The sequence below is a fragment of the Brachyistius frenatus genome, unplaced genomic scaffold, assembly GCF_029030835.1.
Source record: "Brachyistius frenatus isolate BFR_SWC_R1_liver_20210118 unplaced genomic scaffold, ASM2903083v1 Contig_132, whole genome shotgun sequence".
Classification (NCBI taxonomy): domain Eukaryota; kingdom Metazoa; phylum Chordata; class Actinopteri; family Embiotocidae; genus Brachyistius; species Brachyistius frenatus.
Genome location: NW_027210731.1, coordinates 814,256 through 838,196, shown reverse-complemented (window position 1 = coordinate 838,196; position 23,941 = coordinate 814,256). Strand labels below are relative to the sequence as shown.

The following is a 23,941-nucleotide window of genomic DNA, read 5'->3' as shown; positions in this document are numbered from 1 at the left end:
TTCACATTAGTTTCCAGTCACCTTCAGGGAAAATTGCAAGATCAGGCGGCAGCATGTGGAGAACCAGGCCAAACATGCAGAGGGATATAAAATCAGAAGAAACTGAGGAACAAAACCAAAGGACAAGTGATTTTATATTTAAATCCTGTGGGTGGATGTGATTTCTCATGAATTTCAGAATAACCCTGAAATATAAGACCTTTCATTTTTTATTATTATTAATTTTTTTTTTACACATTTTATGCCCACATGGATCACAGATATGCTGCTGTGGGTATTAACAGGAAAAGGTGGTGATCAGAGAAAAGGGAAATACATTTTCATCAGTATTCTTTTTGTGTGTGGATAAAATAAATAGTGATAAAAGGGAACGCCTGAACAGTGATGGGACTTTACTTTTCAGGAAGCGAAAGCATCCAATAAAAAGCACTGACAAAGCAACCTGTGCTTCTGCTTATTTTTCATTTTAAGTCCTCTGGAAGCAACACAATCAGTCAAAGCGTGAGCTATGGAGAGAGAGAGAAAAAAAATATATATATATCGCTGCCCTAGATTCCAAACTTGTGAATACGTAAATAATGGATAACTTCTCAGGCCATCCAAGACTTCTGACATAATTACTGGATGTGCTTTTAAAGGGGAGGGTCAGATTTCCAGCCCAGATACCAGTCGATACAATTCTCTTGCAAATCCCCCACTCTCTCAAAACCCATTTAAACACACACACACAGACACACACACACACACTCCCGGTTTGACCTACTTCTAATATATGTGGAGGGAGAGGAAACGTGACCCTTCACCCAGTTATTACACTAATTACACATCAGCAATGACTGTCTCGGTGGTAAATCTCTTAAATTGGCATAAGAAAGGAAATTAAGACATCATTACACAGGTCCTATTAAGGAAAAAAAAAAAGGTACTTTATGAGGGAATGCTATTGTTCCTCCTCAGCATTAGTACTCACTCAATAACCTTTGACATCGCTTTGAATCGTAATTTGTGGCTGCTTTAAATGAGTATTTTGTAATGCAAAGCCTCAGTTAAAGCAGACTAAGCCACGTCCATGGAGCACTACATCAAATCAGGAGTAAATGATTCTCACTATGTGGAGGAGGCCAATTAAATCAAACAGAACACGTAAGCACAGATGTGGTTTCTTTCATTCGATGCTTTCAACATTATTTTCCAAAACACTCCGAACGCGGTGCTCCTCAGTTATAAATACAGCATGTTACATGCTTCCTGCTTACACGGTCCCGACCTGCCACACAGGCAAATCCCATGTAGGGCTCCTGCTCCCAGATCATACATAGTGAAACAACATGCAAACGTGTGGCACACTGATCCACACTCTGCAGATGGTGACATGTAATATACATGGAGAGGGGCTGGTTCTCAAACCACATGGCATGTGTTTCCCATGATGCTTTGCTGCAACTATAGAAACTGAACTCATTTAAACTATCAAGGGCAGATGATCACAGTCCTGGTTGTTCTTTTCCATTTGGTTTAACTGTCATATCAATTAATACGTATGTAAAGAATCGTGCCCCATAGGCATTACACACAATCATTTTTCATGTTACTCAAACCCACCCACCCACCCACCCACCACACACACACACACACACACACACACACACACACACACACACACACACACACACACACACACACAACTACAGGACACACAATGGGTCTCTGTGTTTGCTCACCACCTTTGTTTACTGGCTCACTGGATTAACACGACAGGCAGGTTTTTTTTTCCCTGCTAAAGATGCCTCTACAAGGATTCTGTTTTTTATGCCCCTTGTGTCTCATTCTTTGTTGGGGTGGGGTCATGCGCTCTCTCTTTCTTTCTCTTTCTCTCTCTTTCTTTTTATCCCTCTTTCTTTCTCTTTCTTTTTATCCCTCTTTCTTTATTTTTCTTTCTCTTTCTCTTTCTCTCTCACATGACCAATGTCACATGTTAACCCATACGGAAAATGACACCTGACTAAATAGATGTTCTTTCAAAGGGGAAGCTCCTACTCGCTAGGTTAACTGCTGGAACAGCCAACAAAGGAGGCACCAGCCTGGCTGCAAAACTGGAGCCTGTCATCTGTGTCTTTCGCCAATAACAGTTTTATTATCTGCGCTATAAATGGCCAGTTGAGGAAATGACAAACGCAGACGAGCTTCCATGTTGAAAGCCTCTCGGTTTTGGATGGCAAAATCATCATTATAGGTTTCTTTCTTGTGGAAAACTTTAACGATGATTTATGATTCGACAGATGGTTCGAGCATTAAGCCCATGCCTGGCACGTGACGTGTAACTCATTAAGACCCACTGGACAATGCGCTGGACCGCGATTATAAAATGCGGTAATCCCTGTTACCAAAAATATAAGAGCTGTACATTGCGTCGTGAAAGTTTGACGCCGTCACGTCCGGCACATTTCTACGTGCACACGCAAGATTATTGCAATCTTTGCCCTACTGTAACTGTATAGGCTCGTTTTCTTCTGACAGGCTCACGCTTCCCTCATCTCCTCTATGAAACACGGACAGATGGGATAGATGTAGAGACAGTCAGCGCGAGATAGAGAGGGTGAGAGATATAGAGGGTGGGGGAGGAAGGGGGAGGAAGGGGAGCGTTCTGTGTTTGTAATCTGCCCAGAAACTAGCCATGGGCACGAGAGAGAGGGAGAGGGAGAGTCTGTCTGGGTTTAGCGATGGCAAACGACTAATATCAGATCTCAACATCAACGCGACATGTTTTTTTTTTTTTTTCGAAATACCATCAAGTGCTAGAAAAACACATAAAAGACATGCATGCTCCGTGTTGAGCATGACTGCGTATATTTTTATGCGTGGGAAGCATCAGTGAAATATTACCTCTAACCCAGTAAGGGCTACAAGGTGGGAGGACTAACTGAACTAAGCCCGTGTTGGTATGTTGGTAACGGGACGGTATGTTGTTTGACCATTTTGACAGTGACGGCAGAAAGTGCTCAGAAAGTCACTTCAAGTTTAATTGGTAGAAAAATCTCAAAGTCGTCACCTCTCACCTGGCAGTGAACAGGAAAAATCTGCACGAAAAAAGGTAAGCAGAACCTTGAATGTATTGATGGAAACATACGTCAGCACCAACAGTTCCACTTGCGGTGCTCTTCAGGGGAAAGAAAAGGTTGTTCCAGCTTCTAACAACCAGTTCGATAATTCACTGTGGGTTTTACTCACGGTCAGAACTGACAGCTCGTTGTTAAATTTAACAGCCACTCTTAAAATATCAAAAGGATCATCATCTCTCTTTCCGCATATAGTAACATCTGTCTTGTCCAAAGAGTTCAACCATTATTAACAAGTCTTGGGATTCTGTGGGAACTGTGCCAAACGAGGATGACTTTTTTTTTCTGTTTGGATGGCAGGAAACCGAAAATAAATGCAGAGGGGGGTGAAAATGTATCGCTGCACGTGGGTGGGTGTAAATGAGACTTCAGAGCATTCAGGCAGTTGTGACCTCAATCCCAAAAGAGAGATTCAGTGTGTGGAAGAGCAAGAATCTCTCTCCGATTGGCAGTAAGCTGACTGCAAAAATGCACCACCTGAAACTGAGAACAAAATGCAAATGGGGAGAAAAAAAAAAAAAAAAATCAAACAACGCACCAATCCGAAGGCTACAACTGGTAAACAAAGTGAAGTGCAGCGGACTACTTGGCGGACCAACGTGGCAGTCGTACTGAATCCGCTGAAGCTCACGCCACATGGCAACACTACGACGGAGGATAGATTGGGATGAGGTGGAAACCGAGGAGGAGGCAAACACGGAGCAAAAAATAAGGGACTTTTGAGAGAAAAGCCGTGAAAGAATAGCTCAGCAATTTAGCCTCTCCGAGCAGCCGCCAGACACACACACACACACACACACACACACACACACACACACACACGTGTGAGAGTGCGCTGGAGTGGAGAGAGGGGGATGCGCTCCTCCGTGCGGCTGGGCCAAGAGACTGTGGGGCTGAAACCATCACTAACACACGGATTAGTTCACACGTGTGAACACGCTGCCTTTTAATCTGCTGAACCGACAAAGGTTGGAAGGGAGAGAAAAAGAAAGAAGCAGGCGAAAGACGGAGAGATGGAGTGAATGAACGGGACGGCCATTGATAGAGCCGGGGAGGGGGGAGGGGGGGAAGGAGTTACTGGGACAGGGAAACAGAGATGGAGGAGGGGGACATGCCCGCAGGTGCACTGTAAAACTAGCAATGTTGTCAATGCATTCGTTATTAGCAACTGACCAGAAAACCACTCGCATACAGATCATGCGACTGGATATCATTTGTGCCCACTCGTTTTTTTTTGGGGGGGGGGGGCGTTTTATTTTTAACAGTGGACGACAGGATGTAGCAACTGCACGGTCAACATCTTTAAACCCTATTTCAGAATGCAGCATCAGTCCAATTCTTTGTCCGCCTGTCGAGCCGTTTTCCTCCCGACCAAAGTCATCGACGCATCCACAACCCTCGCTTTCCCCTTTAGCCCTCTGTGACCGGAGGAGTGAGCGCAGAAGCTTTGGATTAAAAACTCCAATACGGCCTGGCTCCAAAAATGTGCCAACTGTAAAGCCAGGGAGATGCAGCCAGATGTTGGCTCAGGGGGGGCCAAGGGTGGGTGGGGGCTGGGAGGGGAGTGGACGTCAAGGGCTTGTCCTGACAGACCACAACCCTCTTATACAGTTGTCCATGTGTTTTAACACGTCCAATACAGGGTGGGGGAAGGCGCGTCATCCAAATGGGTCACGTCAAGGTTAAATGGTTTCTAAACAATTTGCACACGCTCACTTTCTCGTCCACTCAGGTTAAACTTAGGACTTACTAAGTTACTTAGCCCAGTTGAAGGCAGGTAGGTCCACTCGATGTTAAACTTGATCACGGAAACTGCAAATAATGACAATCGGTGTAGGCTCTGGTGATGAGGAAGTAGCTGTTGTGGTTTAAGGGGCGGAGACTTCTCTCGACGCTGCTTCATCTCGCTGCTCTCATTGGTGAACAGATCGCCTCTATGATTGGTCAGGGGGCAGTGGTGTTTCCCCATTTTTCCCCAGCTGTGCGGCTAAAAATAGAAACCGTCGGCAGTTTTAGTCTAATTGAGTCTGTCTTGCGTTTTCAACAAGCATCCTACCCCCCCCCCCCCACACACACACACACACACACACACTGCTATCGCTCTCTTCTTCTCCTTAAGGTTCAATTTCCTTGGTTGCTGGCGTAACATTGAACGCCTTCAAACAAAGTGATATTACTAAAAAATCTTCTTATTTTAGTCATTAAAATTTTAAAACAAGCTGCCGGGTCAGAGAGCTGCCGGGTCGAACAGCTTAAACCTGCTGATTAAGCCCGTATGGCCGTTCAGCTTTGCTCCATTTGGTTATGCTCTCCTTCTGAAGAATGCTGTACATGTGCACTTTTGCAGGATGAGGGCACAACAAGAAGGCGCCAAGATAAGATGAGTCAAGGGGTCAGAAGAACAAGACGAAATGTGAACGATGGGTGAGCTTTCAAGTACCAACATCCAATCCCCCGTGTGGAGCATTCTTTCTACCTGTCGAGGGCTGTGTATCGATACAAAATTGTCGATAATGGTGCCAGTACCAATACCTCAACCTCGATATTAGGTCCTAGAGGATCCTTTTGACACCGATTTCATCAAATTTATTTTAAGAAAAAGAAAAACGAGTGACGTTTCTTTAGTTTTCATGCAGTTTAGGAAGAGCATCCTGTAATGCGTGTTTTTGGTGGGTATAATTAACAGACGTCTCCTTAACGTCTCACATGGATCTTTTGCTAGACGCTACAATTTACCGAGGTTCCCTCACATACTATCAAACGATGCGAGCTAGCACGGAGAAGCCTAAAGCTTCTGCAGCTCACGTAACTCGGACAGATATGTGAACACTTAGTTGTTTGAAAAAGTGAAAAAAGGTGTTGTAATGTAACATCTCCTTCCCTTAGCTGAAACTGAGTGATTTTATCTACGTGAGGCTACGTATGGTAAATGCTACGTTGGCTCACTGACGCTGATGAGATTTACTGCAGTGTAAATGTAGTAAATGATGTGGCAGTGTGGCAGTAGCCTCGGTATCGAAACGTGGTACAGAAAGATAAGGCAATTATTTTTATACTCGATGGCGCCCGAAGCAATTCGTTTGGTGCCATAAAAGTAACAAAGTTCATCCACAGACCAGGCAAAACACTGGTGACCTTTGATTTTGCACCGTCTTCCACATGTGACAGTGAGCCAGTGGGGATGCCGGGGGATGTCCAGAGAATCGTAAAGGTCTGCACTCCTTGCATTTAAGTTGTCAGGCTCTTTTTAAGCAGCTGCTGTCCATCTCAAATTGCAGCATTTGAAACAGAAATTATAGCCAATGAAAACCAAAGTGGCTATACTACTCCATATGTTATGTTAATTCAAACTGCCATTTGCCACATTAAGTTCTCTTTTATTAGAAGCAGCCGCAACAAGAGGTATTGAGCTTCCATTAACAGCTTGCCAACAATACAAAAGAGGTGCTCAATCTTGCTTTCTTTCATTCTTTCACAGATCTTTGTCCACTTGTCACTTGTTGCTGGTACCTATTTCCTCAGTTTGGCTGATTTTAGAGTTAGAAGGTCTGGTCTATTTGTTTTAATGTCAGTGATCTGGAAACCCAGAAGGTAGGGGCATTCGAAATGTTAAATAGTAAAGGCTCACTTGTGGTACCGACATGGCGCGAATGAAAAGCGACCTCTTGTCAAGGCTTCTCTTGCAGTTGTCTTGGCTGCAGGCATTACATGCATTCCTGAACACACAGCGTAAACAAGGTACTTTCACCATCTGAGAAAACGAAACCTTTAAAAACTGAACATGACCTCTTCATTACATCTGGGAACCTGCCACACCACTTGGTAGAGGAAGCCGACATTCACAAACACCATCTGACTGTTGATACTGCGCCAGGTCTCACTGTGTTAATTACAGGATGGAATTGCTCCCTGCACATGCATTGGGAGTGCAGATCAGGCCTGCGTGCTGCTCAAGGCTTCCCTTAGTCAGGTGTGTTTGACCGATCCCTCTCCTCATCCCATCAGCCTGTCAATTACTTCCTTGTCCTCTTGACACCGTCATCGGCTAAGCCAAAGCCAAGCCAGGCTATTAAGAACTGGGACCGGGTGGCCTCGCAGAGATGGGAGGTAACATGCCCCACCACGTGTGTGTGTGTGCTCTAGCTGGGCTCACCAGACCAAAGATCAAGTCCCCTAAGCTGCTTTTTGAGCCAAGAAAAGCTTACAAGTCGTCACGTTGTTCAGAACAAATGGTCCCAGTTTTAGGCCCCGCAGCAGAGCCTGAAAATAGGCCGCACTCGCTGGTTAGACAACACAAAGACTGGTGAAGCAGTTTTACTTTCTTCCAGGAGCGTCAGCACAGCCAGAAAATGTAACCCGGGCTTATTCATGTTTGACTGCTCATCCAACCCCAAGGCTCGAACAACAGTACTGAGTTTATAGCCCACTGGGTACAAAGAATAGAAACTCATGAAAGCTTGCAATCCCAATAAAAAAAAATGTGCCATTTGAAAAATGTGACACCCTTCTATTGATATTCATTTTCTGAAATAGTAAGGTGGGAGATCAACTTAAAAAAGAAAGAAAACCAGAAAACTTTTACGAACAATTTTGTTTTTTTAAAAACATCCAAGCTGTCTATTAGAAAACAACAATAACACAAGCAGAAAATAAACACTGGGGTGTACCCAAACATGTACCCAAAAGCCTTTAAATTTAACAAACAATTAAACCACAAATAACAAAATACATATTTCCTCTCAAAGTCATTAAGTATCCCGAGTATCCTGCATTTTACAAACTCCCTCCATCTCTGAGTGCTAGCACTCAGGATATGTTGAAGAAAAAAAAAAAAAAAAAATGTACATGTACACAAAAAATAGAATCCCTGACAGAAAAGAACACCCACAACAATCCAAAGTTGATCACAAACGAGGCGCTACAGCGAAGCCAAAACCTAAATCGGACCTCACCGATGCTCTTTACGTGCCACCCAAGGACAACTCTAATGGCCAAGAGTGAACCTTTTTAATATTCCACAGGCACACACTGAAAGGAGTTTAAAACATCAGCTCCCCTCGTAAAGAATCAAGCGGAAAAGCTAATATTGCTGCACTGCCTGAGCAGTGGGGGAAAACAATTTGCTGTGTGCGTTATAAGCCTGGCCTCGATAAACAATGTTAAAATGAATAAGCCGCAGCGGAGGAGGAACTCGAATGACAAGCAACAGCTCTTGAGTATTTTTTTTGTGGCAAGTTAAAGCCTGTTGTATTGATTATCCATAAACAGAGTCATCACCCGAAAAGGTAGGAGAGAACAACCGGTTGAACGCCTACGGAATAAACTCAGAAAAGCCTTCGTTCGTCAGTGTAACACACATCCCCTACATAACACGCAATGATTTACAAACAGGAAACCTGAGCTAGGGAGTTTATTATCAACATGTTTTCAGGAAAACGCCTAATATGCAGAAGGCTTTGAGATCAAAGCTGCGGAGCTGCAACAAGCGGGGAAACAAGCCTTTTACTGTTAAAGCCTACTAAGGCAGTGTAATTTAGCAGTGGCGTGTGGAAGTGAAATAAGGCTGTCAGGACGCACATGATCAAAGCGGCAGAGCCACCACGTTATCTGGTCCCACCGCAGAGGGTGAGTATTTGGAATGTAGAGGTTGTTTTTTTTTTAATTCCCTTTTCGGTGCGCCTCCTGAGGTCTCTGCTGCCACGACGAGTCTGCACGTCACAGAGGTTATCAGGACCTGCGGTAGCCATGCGAGGCAAATCGTCTCACCGGCTGCAGATACACAGGGTTGATAAGCGTTGAAAAAAGTTAGCCCGGACCATAAAGCAGCCGCCACCAATTTACAAGACTTGGAAGTTTGCTGAAACGAAACGAAAACCGCCGCCACTGTTGTAGAATCATAGTATAAGCCTGACACACTCGGGTGAACAACTATGCCTGATACATATAACTTACAGTGGAGCTCGTGCTTAAAGGGAATTGGATTAGCTGCTGGCAAAAAAAAAAAGGGGGGGGATTATAAATGATTCTGACTTTAAGTGTGCTTTGAAAAAGATGGATTACCATTTCAATTTTTACCCTCTTTTTTTTTGCTAATGGAAATTTAAATTAGACCTGTACTCGTCAACTACCGAGCAACAACATGCTGAAAATAAAGACGAGAGTGGAGCAAAAGCAGAGTGTCAGTATCTGGATTTGGTACATCGGTGTGTTACAGGACGGCCTGTTCCCGGCACGCTCTGCTCTGCTGCAGTTATCACTGAGTGAGTCTGCAAGGTGGAGCCAAGAACAAGAACACATCAACGATGCAAGTTTCATCAGATGTTGTACACATGATTGGAATCTAAACGCGCGGAATAAAAACTATTATCGTCTAGACAATCTCTTCTTTTTTTTTTTTTACATTTGGCTAAATTGAATTTATGAAGTATGATTTCACTGCTTGTTTAAATTCTCTAATCTAATGCTTCTTAACTCTCCACTTAACATCATTTCAGTGATATACCACCATTGAGAGCAGAGTCAGCAGTCCCTTCTGTTCAGCCATCTACAGGCTTTATACTCGTCTGCTTTGATTGGCAGAGATGGCTGTAGACCATAAATGGCCAGAGAAACAGGTCATACTACAAAGATCAGCTGCAAGAATGTGGAAGGAGTGATGAAAACAGCCATCACACTGCGTGGCAGGAGCAAACAATTGAGCTGGCATTTCTTTTTGAAAATGTATTTGTGTGGGTGGATTACTGAAAAAAAAAAAATGCAACCCCACATGGGTGACTCAATCTGCCGAGGCCAGTCAGCCGACCGGCTGGCCTTGTGTAGCTTTGCATAAAAGCACCAAGATGACACATCAACTCTTGTCTATATTTAACTCACTGGACTGCTCTCCTTCCAATGTTCCCATCCTTTCAGAAGAGGCTGCCAGGGAGGATGGTGAGAAAACAGGCTGAGGTGATATGTAATTACACTGAATGGATCCAGCCTCCCACATCCTTTCATTGTACCCACACGCTCTGAGATAATGAAACGGAAGGCAAGCTTCTTCTTTTTTTCTCTATTTACCATAAATCCAGCAAGTCTAGCCGCTCTTATTCATGGTGTCAAAGAAAAGCCTGTACAGCTTGACTCTTGAAGCCTGTAAGGTCCCATGGCATAAACACCAACAAGCTCCCTATGTGGGTGGTGAACTCAATCTGATAAGGGCCTCAATGAAACCAGCTCCTGCTCTCTTCAGAGGATGACGTGGTTAAACCATCACAAACCAAGATCTCACTGAATACCCCACTTTTTACAAAGTAGATACCATCTTGAATCCCGAGTACACCCTAGAAAGCCACTGAAAGGACGTTTTGTTCACATAAAGGGCAGACCTTGATGCAAGTACATACTCATCAAAGAACATCTTTGCATCAAAACAAGCACTGATTCTTTGACTTTAGCTCCAGCTGATGAGACTCAAAAGCTCTTAAGCTTTTATCCATATTCTCGGGAAAAACTCGGACAGCTGCGGGCTTGTACACGCTTTTATACATGCTACATTACGGGGGGACGAGTACGGAGCACATCCCACACACGCTCAATAGAAAACATGATGCTGATCACCTGACAGCAAAGAGAAAACCACCTTTTGTTTGTTGTATCGGCTAACAACAAGAAACACTGTGACAACTTAATAAGAATAGGCCGAAGGATGTGAAATACAGTGCATACATTGAGTACCATGAAATAAGCATCCAGTTTAGTTTTTTAGCACACAAATTCAGAGCTGCATGCAGAGACTCGTGGATTTGGACAGATAATGAAATTACACGGACCCACGCACTCACATCAACACAAGAAGACGGGACTTTTAGAAACCAAACTGTTGCATAAATCACTCTTTGCACCTTTTTGTGCAAAGAGTAAGTTTCTAGGAGCTGGAAAACAGGGAGGTGAGAAAAAGGAGAGAGTATCCTGAACCCAACTAGGCCACCCTTTTCATTTAAGGACCTGATGAAGAGGACAAGCTCACTTGTAGAAGGGCAAAAACATTGAAAGTGGGACATGACGGACCCTGTTCACATGTCAAGGTTGGGTGTTTATGTGTCTGCAGGCTGTGATTTAAAGGTCATGTGTTTGAAAGATTTAAATCGACTCACCTATTCTTCTCCAGCTCATTATGTGTGGACCTGCAAGAACAAGAAAACAGAAGCTGTCAAATAAAGCACACGTAGACTTCTACATAAAGAACAAGCAAAGTAAAGATAAAGTGTATCTTTATGCACTCTACAAGGGCAAATTAGGTGTATAATAATGATGATAATAAGTAAATGAACTACATAACCGTAGGCTGCTGAGAGGCCTATGAAGAATTGGAATGTCAAATCTTATTTATGGATTTATTAATCAATCTCAAAGAAGACCAATTCTATGTCCAACACGCTGAATGCCAATGTGACATCCAGGTGTTCAATGTGGCATCACACAGCCTCTTCCTCAATAATGCAAAGCCCATTTCTGGGAGGATATGTGTGACACTTAGGTCCACACAGTGCATGTGTGTATATGTATGTATGTATGTGTGCGTGCGTGTGTGTGTGTGCGCACGCATGCTCATACTTGACCAGCTGAGCGCGCGCGCGCACACACACACACACACACACACACACACACACACACACACACACACACACACACACACACACACAAGCAGCCAGGGTTCAGTGCTCTGTTAATAATGTAAAGTGAATCAGCTGGTACCTAAGAGTGGCTTTGTGTGGCAACACACTGAAGGGAGACAAGACCTCCTCCTGATGCTTAAATGGCCAAGTTCCCTCCCACACAAACTGCACTCTACCTCCTTTTAGGGAGGGAGGGGGGGAGTGGGGGTAAGTGGGGGTTGATGGATGCAAACACTTCCCCACATTGTGGGTTATCAATACTGCAATATGCTTTCCTCCTCTACTTTTTTTCTTTTAATATTGAGCTCAGTTGATGAAACTGCCATATTGTTAATATGGATGCAGGAAATACGGAGAAAACAAGAGATAAAAATAGAACAGAGGGAATGCCGAGGGTCCATGGCTGCAGTTCAGTCTGAAAAAAAATGGCCCTGCCTTTAACCGAATTATTTTTTGGAGTTTAATTATTTACACCAATGAAAACACCATACATCCACATTAGAAAGCATTAGTGTTCATGTAGTAGGATATGCCAGACTGGATGTTAACTCAGCTGTGGCAGTATATTTGATTTAACATGACAAGGTCTATGGCTGCATCACAGAAAGACGTGGGGCTCACATAGAAGCCTGTGCAGGCCATTTCCTGAAAACCTGTGAGAGCCTAAGTGCTCACATGTGTGCTCTTGGCAGGTTTCAACTTACAGTACATATTCTACAGCTCTGTAGTGGTCATGCATGGCTGTGCTCTGCACCACCCACACATACTAAAGCCATGAAAACGTATAAATCTAAACCAGCTCTATCGCTTCTGTTTAGCAACTATCTTCATAAATGTCATAAAAAAAAATAAACCCACAGTTCCAAAATTAGCCCTTTGTTGGGAAAATGAATAGTCACAGTCTTGTGTTAATTGCAGATTTTTTTGGAACACATATAATTATTTTCTAATGGTAGTGTGTCGACGGATTTCTGTAACTGTTTGTGTGTCACAGCAATAGTTTTGCAAACAGCAGATGAATACTTTGGAGTGCATAATTTGCATCATTAGCTGTCACTGGTTGCATCTGTGTTGCTTGGTAGCCCTCACCCCAATTTGTAAACCTTTCCAAACTCTGAATGTGTTATCACAATGTCATTCTTTTTTTAAAGTAATTTTTCGGCTGAATATGACTCTTCAAGAATGATGAAGCGCTTTAAAGAATGTTAAAAGAAACTTGCGTGAGTCTATTTTTTTTTTTTTTTTTTTTTTTTATGTAGAAATATCCTTTAGAACTGGAAATCCAATTTTAGGCAATGCTGATGTCACGCCATCTATTATTCTGGAAATGAAGCAGGCCTTAGGTCAGCCCTGGTACAAGCCCCCACAATCAAGCCACCACGACACACAGTACATCTCAGTGTGACCTATCATTCGAAGTAATCAGTCTAAGTCAGCTTACTTTCCCATCGGCTTTTATAATCACGAGCCCCTTTCCCTGCCTCCTGAATCAGATATCTGCATGTCTGGAGCGTGACAACAATGCAATGCAGATTATAAACTGGCTCAAGGCCACGCAGCAGCAGCAGCAGCGTTCTTCCTTCTGTAAGCCTGCATGCGTACGTGTATGTGTGAGCATTATTACGCACACGCAGAGTGGGTCAACGAGATAAAGCCACCCTGCTATAAACGATGGGCAAGAGAGGACAGAGTCAGATAAAGCCTATCACTTAAGCCTCAACACGTTACTGAGAGGACCGCTACAGCTGGAGCAAGCTGGTAGCAGGAAGCAGAGTGCGCTTTAATGTAAAATGTAAATAATATAATGAAAGCATCATTATAATCTCAAAAAACTCAAGCTTAGAATCAACTTTGGAAGGTCATCATAAGCAAGGAATTAACAAGAACATGTACGTGACTGAGATGCTCTCATCGAAGCACCATCATTGATCAATCGGGAAATCATCACTTTTTGTAATTAAAAATAGACACACAGGAGATGACAGAGTTCTGGACGTTATGCTTGGACACCTGGTTGATGCATGACACTTGTATTTCTGTGGACATTGCGAGGTGGTGAAAATCGCTCACAACTTTGGCTCATTAGCAAGATTTCTCACCTGTGTTGATAGGCTTTATACAGGGCTGTTGAATAAAAGAGGATCACTAATGACGCAGACATGTGCCCCATCAGTGACCCTGCCAACAATTACGATATCCACATAATGCTGTTTAGTTTGTTTCCAAGGTGTGAATTTCCCGTGCGAATAATGTAAGCCACTTCACAATATGAGGCTGTGAAACTGTTCGAAACCAAATGTGTTAACCCACTGGGTGAGTTGTGAACAAGTCCCTATGGAGACCAAGATCAACACCAAACATTACTCCAGAGCGATCTAATCTGTAGTGATTGTCTGTGTTCTTTCTTTTGTTTGTGCCTCTTGCCGCCATTTTCTCTCCTGGGTATGAAAATCGTTCCTTTTCTGCATCTTACAGTTGTCCCCCTTAGAGGCGGATTTGAGAGCCAACACGCTTTGTGGAAGCTTATTGCTTCCCTGGGAGTCAATTTTACATTAGACAGCAAATTCTTCCAAAACATCATTAGTTGATGTGTTCATGTAGGGCCAAATGATACGAAGCATTATGAATAGGGCCTCTGACTTACATCTGATCGTGACTGTTGCCGTGCAGAACTAGGCAGCGTTTGGCGCTCATGATGAGTAATGCGCAGTTCCTGGTCATCGCTTACATTAATATTAAAAGGCTCAGAGAAAGAGGGAGAGAGTGGGGCTTGTGTTTGATGTATGACTGTCAATGGACAGATTATTGTAAGCAGCCTAGCACCAAGAGAAAATACAATGCAAGCAGGTCCTAACTTGAGAAATCCTGCATGTTTCTCCATCTACTAAATACAAGCCCCTGTCATCAGTGAAAGCAATGTGCTTGACAAGGACCTTAATCTTTGTGGCTGCTAATGATGTGATAATCAAATAGTGGTACATCAAGCTGTGCAGGAACAGATTACTAAACATATGTTCCACAGTACTTAGCAATTGCTTTGAAATGATGCATACAAAAAGTGCAACCTTGCTTTTCTTTGTAAAATATAGTTGCATATAAAGGTGAAACATTGTAATTGCTGAAAGACGCCTAACATATTCACCTTTGGATGTCTGCAAACAACATCAGCCATAAATAGCAGCATTTCCTCTTAAGGGCAAAAGGCAAAACATCACTCTCTCCCACAGTGTAAAACACATTTAACATGGGATTAAAAAAAGAAAATAGCACGTCCACCACCAAAACCTAAAGAAATACCTCAATTTAAATCCCAGACACACATGTCAAGTTTTTTTTTTAACAGCTTCTTAGCTGGCACAACAGTATAAATGACGTTTTTCGTTTTGAAGCCGTCACTTTCACCACGGTCCCTAACCTCGGCCACTGCAGTCCATTTGACAATCAGCTGATGAATAGCTAGCAGAGCCGTTGGTTCTTCCCCCTTCCCCCTGCAAAGCCCGCAAAACAGCAATGTGGACGGTCAAATTGGTGCACCCAGGTACGATCAAGTTTGAGAAACATCTCTTTGCAAGTCAAGGCAAACTTCTCAGCACTTAGAAAGTCCCGTTTTCAGAGCAGTGTAAAACGCTGCCAGAAAACTATATTCCGCCTCTGATGACAGCTGGGGGTGTTTACCAAAACGCGCTGGCAGCCAATGTATAATCACATGCTGTCTGCAACACACTCCCAGAAATTCTATGACAGCTTAATTACAAGCAAAAGAAGAAGAAAAGTCAATGAAAGAGAGCGGTTTCTTACCTATTGTGGTTACTGCTGAACTTCTTATTTCGGAATTTTCTTTGCCTCTGGTAGTTTGTGTTCTGATTTGACGGAAATGTTGAAGCATATCCGTGTTCACACTCTGTTGGAAGAAAATTGCAGGACAACTGTTGGTCATTTATTTAGTTAGGACACTATTTCCCCCCCCTCTTCCTCCTCCTCCTCCTCCTCCCGATCCCTGCTCCAAAGTATATGCAGGTAATGGATTTCTCCCCAGGTGGCACTTTTCTGACAGCACTTCCTTTTCGACCTTTTTTTTTTTAAAGAGTCCCATTTAAAGCCATCAAAAGAGGACAGCGGTCGAGCTGTTAATTAAAGACATTTGAACATATATTTACCTCTATCTCTCCTTTCTAGATATTCCGCCGCTTCCAGTAACCGTTGGATATTTATCAGCTGAACAGCCGTCATCCTTTTCCTGAGGCTGGCTGCCGTTAAACGTAAGCGATGCTTCTCTCCGGCGTTTTAACGTTAGCGTTGCGAACGGCAGCGGTGACAGTACATCGGTTATTTATTTATTTATTTATTTTAAAACGATTATTATCTTTTCTTTTCTTTTTTTTCAGATCCTCATCAGCTGTCGAAAGGAAAAAGGTTTTTTTGGGGGGAGAGAGGGTGGTGAGGGGGATCCAGTTTACAAGCTAGCAAGCTAAAGCCAATCCTTGCGTTGTTAGAAATTTTTTTTTTTAAAACCGGGTGTATCAAAGTATTAAAAGTTTCTAGGAAACACGATATCAAATTTTTTTTTTTACAAAAACGGATACAAACAATATAAAATATATCCCCGAGGGAGCCCAGAGCCAGCAAAGTGCCTGCTGCTGCTCATTTCCTCTCCTCTCCTGTTTGTTTACCTAGCTGCTCAGCTGAGAGGCGGAGAATCTGACGGCGCGGTGCATTCTGGGAAACGCAGTTTTTCTTTTCCAACGCAGTTGGTAATTTTCTGTCAAAACGCGCACGCTGTTTGTTGATTTCACCGTTTAGCCGGCCTTTATTGTAATTTACCGAGACAAATGTACTCCGCGGATTGCTTTATAATGAAACTAACCGTAAAGCATATTCATTTAATTAACAATAAATAAGACAGCTGTGGAGAAGTGCTACAGTCCACTTGGTAGACAAAAATAGTTTACAGATAATATATGATTTTTTTTTTTGCTTTTGCAAAGTTTAATAAGCTTAATTGCTGCACAGTAAAAACAAAAAACAAAAAAGTTGAAATAATACTATTTAAATAGTCAACATTATTTTCGTATTTCACATGCCAGTACAGCTGCATTAGAATTGTCCGTAATTTTTTTTGATTTGCTGTAACAAAACGCTAATCAATCATGAATCAAATTGATTGAGGTTTCTAAATGAAAGGCAACGACTAAAGGAAAAACACCCCGTTTCATGTCATAAAGTCCTTTTGCCAACCGCCTTGACCCTCTTCGCTCGCTACAGGAGAAACCCTACAAGTCCCACGCTTCACCGGGACCGTGGGCGGGTACTTGCCGGCTGAAGCCGGGCCCAGCAACACGTGACGTCGCTGCTGAGCGTGCATCTGATTCGACAGGCGCCGTGGGTTGAGCTCGCATCGGACCAATCGCGGAGGAGATTTGCGCCATGTGGAACCCAGTTACGACACGCCCCCCAAATAGCAGGAAGCAAACAAATCGAGAGGAGAGCTGTTCCGTGCGATCTGCCGAGAATTCCCACGTTGCGTTATAAAGATGTACGACTTAAAACACTTTTCGCAGCACGCACCAACCCATGCGATCGTCCCGTCTGCACGAAAACATGCGAAACAGATAGAAAAACAAGACTGTAGCGCAAACCGGTCTTGATAAATCACGACTTGTTAGAAGGAAATGAGGACATCATTAAAGACCCGACGAAAGACACGTTGTTGTTTTGTTGTTTTTTAACGTTGCATTTCTTTTAAAAAAATGAACCACCATTGAATTATATATACACGGGCCGCTTGCAGATTGGAAGATTATGTAATCCGCAGTCAGCCATAACCTCATTTTTGGTGACACAAATCGCTATAGGCTTGATAAACTATCAGAATAAAACAACCAGGTCAGACATTTTCAACGCTTTATAAAAAGTCCGATTCACCAGTTGTGTCCGCGTCGTCGTATCTATAAAGTTTCCGGGGGTTTTTTTTTGTTGTTTTTTTTCGATCGAGTCTGCGGGGGCACAATGACATCATCCCAAACTGAGTTGGAGGGCGCTGCGATGTGGTCAGATTTATTATAACGGAATTGATAGCCAACACATTCCCACCCACACACACCTAATCATTATGTCACATTGCTTTATCTGTGGTGCAGGGGAAAATTACAGATTTCCCCGGGTGAGAGTTGTGGAGGCGCAACGCGACTGTGCCCGACGCGCAGATAATGCAGATAAAAAAAAATAAAAAATAGTCCAGAAAATACTGAAAGCTGAAATTCTTTATCCTCTCCTGTAATTGCAAAGAAGTAAATCACTCGTATTAGTCTGGTCCCCTGTCATAAGGCTGTGCTTATTTGCAGGCAGTGGTGCTTTAGTTTGAATTAACTCAGCCCTTTGTTGTCTGAGTCTGTTGACAATGAAGTCTTGTTTATCTGAAATTCAGATGCAAATGGAGAAAAAAAAAAAAAAAAAAAAAAAAAAAAAGGATCAAACGCAGCACAAATTAAAAACTCACTTCCGTCCTTCCTCTCGGCGCTCTCAAGAAACCGAGCAGCCTCCAGCAAAACTTGTACATTTTTCAGAAAAGTGTTGATCTGCTCCATGTGGGAGTCTTTGGAGTTGAAGACGTCATTGAAGGGACAACTAGACATCTCGAAATCTTGCTGGTCCAAGAGAGACGCCTCGGAATCAAAGAAGAACTCCTCACTCTTCAAACTTCCTCTTTGCCTCTCACTTTTGGCCATTTTTTTTTTTTTTTTTTTCTCCCCTCTTGGTTTTTGAGTGGTTTCTGGCGACGAGCAATAAACAGTGAGGCAGCTACCAGTGGACGCTGCTCTTGTCAGATGGTTCCTCGTTTCTTTTTCTTTTTTCTTTTTTATGAATGCTGGGTGTTTAATGTGGAGCACTGGCCAATGTCAGTGGATGGTGGTGCATGGGAAAAACGGGAGCCCGGCCCCTCTGGTGTCTGAGGAGTCCGCATGGTCCCTGCGCCCGCCTTTTTTTTTTTTAACGTGGCATCTATGCAGAATAAAAAAAAAAAAAAAACACCATATAATCACATTTAAATGTTAATATTACATTATTATTTATTTTTTTTTAAAATAGGCTATTTCATAACATAAACTTGATCTCGTTCTAGAGTTTAAAATAATGATGCTGTGAAACCGCATTGGCACAAATGGCAGAAATAATAGTGGTAGTATTTGTAATAGAAGTAGAGATCACAGTAGTACAGCTGGTGCTAGCGATTATAGTAGTATTGCTATTAGTTCTATTGCTACAATTTTACTTACAGTAGCCACCTAAAGTAAAAAAAAATCTATAAGCAAGGTGCCCAAAAGTTGGTTTAAAATGTATTTTTTTTAAAAAGTTGCTCAATCGTGGCATTGAAATATAAAATGCATCAATGACTAAATGTATTCATATTACTTTAAAAACAATCTTGATGTTTTATTTATAGGGTATGTTTGGTGGTGTATTCACAGCCCCAAAAGTCTCTCAGACTCTTAATGTAACAGCAGAGATTAAAAGTATAGAATATGTTCAGAGGCTGTTAGAGTGATGAAAAAATGATATTAAAATGTAATCAAATAGCAGTAAAATGGATCTCTATCTCAGAGGGATGAGTGGACAGAGTGTCTGAAGAGGAAGATCGACAAATTACATTTCGTAGTGGAGCCATAACACCCTTAATTACTGACAGATTGAGCATTTATTGAAAATAGTTCCACAGATTTCCAACTGTAATGGCACATGCTGCTTGACTAAAAGCTAACCTTAGCACTGACATTTTACTTAATGTAGCAGCAGTAGTAGTTTTTTTTTAGTTGAGTGGTTGTTTTTTTTTTTTTTTTTTACATTTTAGGCTTGTAAGACACCAATCCAAGGATGGCTTTTCTTTGAAAAACACATACAAAAATCTGAGCCTTTATGAGAGCGGGGAGCTTAAAGAACTGGTGTAGTGTTACACTATAGTGCATCCATAGATCCTCCTGTATGTGACCCAAAAGGTAACGGGGAGATAAGTTCTGCCTTGATCTTGTGACATTTTCAGTAGACCTTTAGCTGAGCTGTTTTTACACTGCAGCGGAATCCGTTGTGAACCAGAACATGTCGAGGCAGAGGTCTGTATTCAGTCCTGATACCCCCCCCCCCCCACCTCTTTGCCACTTCAAAGAGCCAACGGCTGTCCATGATCGTTTGATGTAAAGTTCACAGAAACTTTCAAGTCCAACGCACAGGGGAATCTCTGAAGGTCCCTCCTTCCCCTGCCCCACCACCTCTCTCCATCCATCCTCAGTGAGGGGTAGCTAGAGGAAGGAAACCCATTTCAGAGTGGTCCTGCTTGGACTTTGAAAGGTGCCCCCGCCAGCGCATTACAAAATGGGTGGATTTTGAAGAGCGCTTGGTCACATCCTCTTTAGGATTTGGGGCCAGATTCTCCATTCTAGGTTACTGGGTGCAGTTTTGTAGGCTGTGCTTTTTAGGTTGCGTTTGCCTCCTGCAGTGCATAGCTTCAAGGCAACTTTTCCTCAGTGCACAGAAACCTAATGTAAGAGCAGAGGATAAAAGTATAGAATATGTTAAGAGCTGATCTTGATATTCTCCTCCTCAGGCAGGGTCACAAGCTACTGTTTGGCCACTCAGGTCACCTGCTGCAGGGAGGGAGAATAGACGAATGCAGCAGAAAGCAGGAGGGAGTCAATTGTCCCGGTGGGGAACAGTGGTAATAGTGTGAAGGTAAAGACTTAGGCAAGACTGGAGCTTGGTGGTGTAGATGGTAATGGGTGAGACACATTATCTGCAGCTCCCCCTACACTGACCAGTCAAACCAATCCTCTTCACACTATCATTCTGATTAAAGGCCACCTCATGATCTTTCACTTTTGAGGCAACACCCAAGTCAAAACAAGCTGTTGCAGCTAAAACATCAAGAGGAGAGAGACTGGGTCAGAGGGCAAACATTTTCAAGGAGACAAGCGCATTTTTCCAAGCCTAGGGGGCAAACAAACACCAGCTCGTAAGTTAAAGGGGGGAAACCAGCTTAATGGCAAACCAATGCTCATGTCTCTCAAATGGAAATGAAACGTGCGATAAGGATTGTCCACTTCCTATTAACTGTGATACCCTTTGATCATTGGAATTTTTGTTTTCCATTTTTAATAAAATTTTTGTTTAACCCTATTTTGATTTGGTCTATAAAATATGAGAACGTTTCACCCAAAAAGTACCCATCACAGGTTCCCACAGTTAACTCTTCAAGCTGTCCTAAATAAATATTAGATTTTAAGTGATATAGAATATCAATTAATCCTCACATTAAAGAAGCTGGAACCAGGATTATGAACAATGTGGATTCCGCCCTGCTATGAAACAGTGGATCAACTCTTAAACCTTGCACAGTTACTTGAGGGGTCATGAGAGTTTCCCTATTCAGTCTGTGCTTTGTGGACTTGGAGAAGGCGACTGGGTCCCTTGGGGGATGTTGTGGGAGGCACTGTGGGAGTATTGGGGTTCCAGGGTCATAGCAACAAGCGGTCCCTATACAACTGCAGTGTGAGTTGTATCCGCACACTCAGCACAAATTCAAGCAACTATCTGGTGGGTGTTCCTACGGAAGGATTGTCCTTTAGTTGTCACCAATCCTGTTTGTGATTTTCATGGAAAGGATTTCAAGGCGCTGTCGGGTTGAGGAAAAAGGTCCGGTTGGGGGTCTCAGGATCGTTTCTCTGCTATTTGAAGATAATGTGGCTCTGTTGGCTTCATCAGGCCGTGACCTTTCGCATGCACTGGGGTGAGTTTGAAACGGCTGAGATGAGAGCCACCACCATCAGGTCCAAGGCCATGGTTCTCTGCTGGATAATGGTGGATTACTCCCTTCGGGCTAGGAAGAAGATCCTGCCCCAAATAAAAGAGTCTAAGTGTCTCGAGGTCTTGAGTGTGAGTGAGGGTGGGATGGAGCTGGAGATTGACAGGTGAATCGGTGCAGCATTAGCTGAAAAGCAGGCATTGTACCAGATAATTTTGGTGAAGAGGGGGCTGAGCAAAAAGGGAACGCTGTTGATTTACCAGTCAATTTTCATTCCAACCCCCACCGATGGTCATGAGCTTTGGTAAGTGAACAAAAGATACGAGATACTGAAGTGGCCCAGGGACACATAGGGATCCCCTGTATAGGAGCTGGAAAACGTTGTTGAAGCGAGGAATGTCTCTGCCGCCACTGTGACCCAACCCTAGACAAGCAGCAGAAAATGGACGGACAGACAGACGGACCCAGGATTATTGGGCTTTTTTTTTCTTTTCTTTTTTTTTTTTTTTACCAATGCAGCTTCGGGATGGGGATTTCAGTTTGTTAGACTGTTGGTCCTCCAATTTAGTCAAGACTAAAAAAGCTATTGAATGGTTTGCCATGAAATGTCATTGATATTTTTTTTATAGTTTCCAGTGGATGAATCCTAATTACTTAAGTGATCTCCTGACTTTTCATCTCCTGTCATGAGGTTGACATTTTTTCTTTTATTGGACTATTTTGACAAGTATTGGATAGACATACTCTTTTCATCTTGCACTATCAACCAGTCTAAAAAGTTTTTAAATACTTTGGTTTATGACTAAATGTCACAGTTACACAAGGGAGAGGACCCAAACGAACCACATAAGAGGCTGAAGTGGAAGTAAATTGCAAGTAAAAAAAATAAATAAAAAAAAGGGAACAGGTAAAACTGAGGAACTGGCAAAAGTAAGGAAGAACAAAGCCATGCAACGATGTGGCAGCAAGAAAGAGGATGGACAGAACTACATACACATTGGGACTGATTGGCCGACTGGACAGAGGTGGGTTTAATGAAAATGGGAAAATGACACAAAGGCAGGAAGTGAATGCACTCAAGCACTCGGGATAGGTGATTACAAAATAAAACAGGAATGTGACAACACAAGTCAGAACCATGAGACCAAATACATCAGCTGCACATTGTAGGCCATTTTGGGCTAATTCACAAACGTTAGCATGCTATCATGCTTAACAAAGATGGCATCAACATTATACCTGATTAGCCACAGCATGTTAACATTGTAGCTTCGTATTGTATGCTGGTGTTAGCCTTTAGCTCAAAGGGCTGCTCTGTTTAATTGTTGCCTTACAGAGCTGCGAGCATCACTGTAGACTCTTTGTCTTGTTACCTGATAAATGACTTATAATAAGATGTTAATTGCTGAAATTTGTGAATTAACTGATCATTTCAGCACCAGTAATTTTCTTCTGAATTTAAATGTAGCGCAGAGGCGACGATGATGATAAACCGAAGGTAATGTGGCGACGATGACAGCGTACGGCCAAAATGAATGATTCTATACATACGGAATACTCGTCTAATCGTGTTCTACCATGGGGCAAATTTCAGAGTTTGTTTTGCGAAGCCATTTTGCATCATCACTGAGTTGACACCTTCCACTGAGCCTCTGTGGACCGAAACCATATTAGTTACCAGCAAAATGAAACTCAAATCTTTTGAAGGCAGCTACAAAGGGATGGTAGACACATTGCCACAATAAAAACGCTCTGCCATAATGGTTCTCTTTCAGCCCTTATTGCTTCCCCTGAAAACTCACTGACATTTTCATAAATGTCATCGATTTACATCATTCTCGGAGGACCACTTCAGCTGGTGGTGTTCATGGGTAATTACGCAACATCTACCACGCACACCTCCACACTCAGGGAGGTACAGTGAGAGGAAAGACACCAAAAAAAATAAAGTGGGATGCAGTAATATAAAGGGGAAGAAAATTGGGTAAAATGACTGAAAGAAATAGAGTTGAGAGTACATTAACGAATCTGCATTTTTAAAGCCTGTATGGCCCTTAAAAAGCAGCACTTTAGTCCTAGCAGCGGGGTGCAGACATTTGAAGAGGGGCTATTCATAATGCTGACCTTTTTACAGCCTTGTGTTCCTGTCTGTTTAGCTATCCAAAACACCAGAAGCACCCTTTTGCTTCCCATTCAACAAGTTGGCCTTTTGACCGCAACCGAGCCACCGCCGTTTCCACAAGGTGAACAAATAAAAGTGTGAACTTTGATCGCTACTAAGGAAATCATGCACAAAAAAAACCCCAAAGCAACATGGCTGAAAATCAAAATACTGTCAGCATGTTAGATTGAAAGATACACATTAAAATGCAATATAA

The 23,941-nt window shown here is 42.7% G+C and overlaps 1 protein-coding gene across 2 annotated transcripts in view; it reads right to left on the bottom strand.

Moving 5' to 3' along the window:
- The window catches only part of mxi1 (max interactor 1, dimerization protein), a 32,563-nt gene extending 13,896 nt beyond the window's left edge, over window positions 1-18,667 (bottom strand). The window contains exons 1-3 of one of the 2 annotated variants that reach the window (XM_069714617.1): window positions 18,270-18,667; window positions 15,572-15,674; window positions 11,252-11,281 (exon numbers count right to left, since the gene is read on the bottom strand). In XM_069714617.1, the coding sequence (XP_069570718.1) occupies window positions 11,252-11,281; window positions 15,572-15,674; window positions 18,270-18,498 (362 nt within the window). In that variant the 5' untranslated portion in view covers window positions 18,499-18,667. Of the gene's footprint in view, window positions 1-11,251; window positions 11,282-15,571; window positions 15,675-15,930; window positions 16,169-18,269 lie in introns of those variants that run through there. The other variant, XM_069714618.1, reaches the window with a different exon arrangement.
- Between the last annotated feature and the right edge of the window lie 5,274 nt (window positions 18,668-23,941).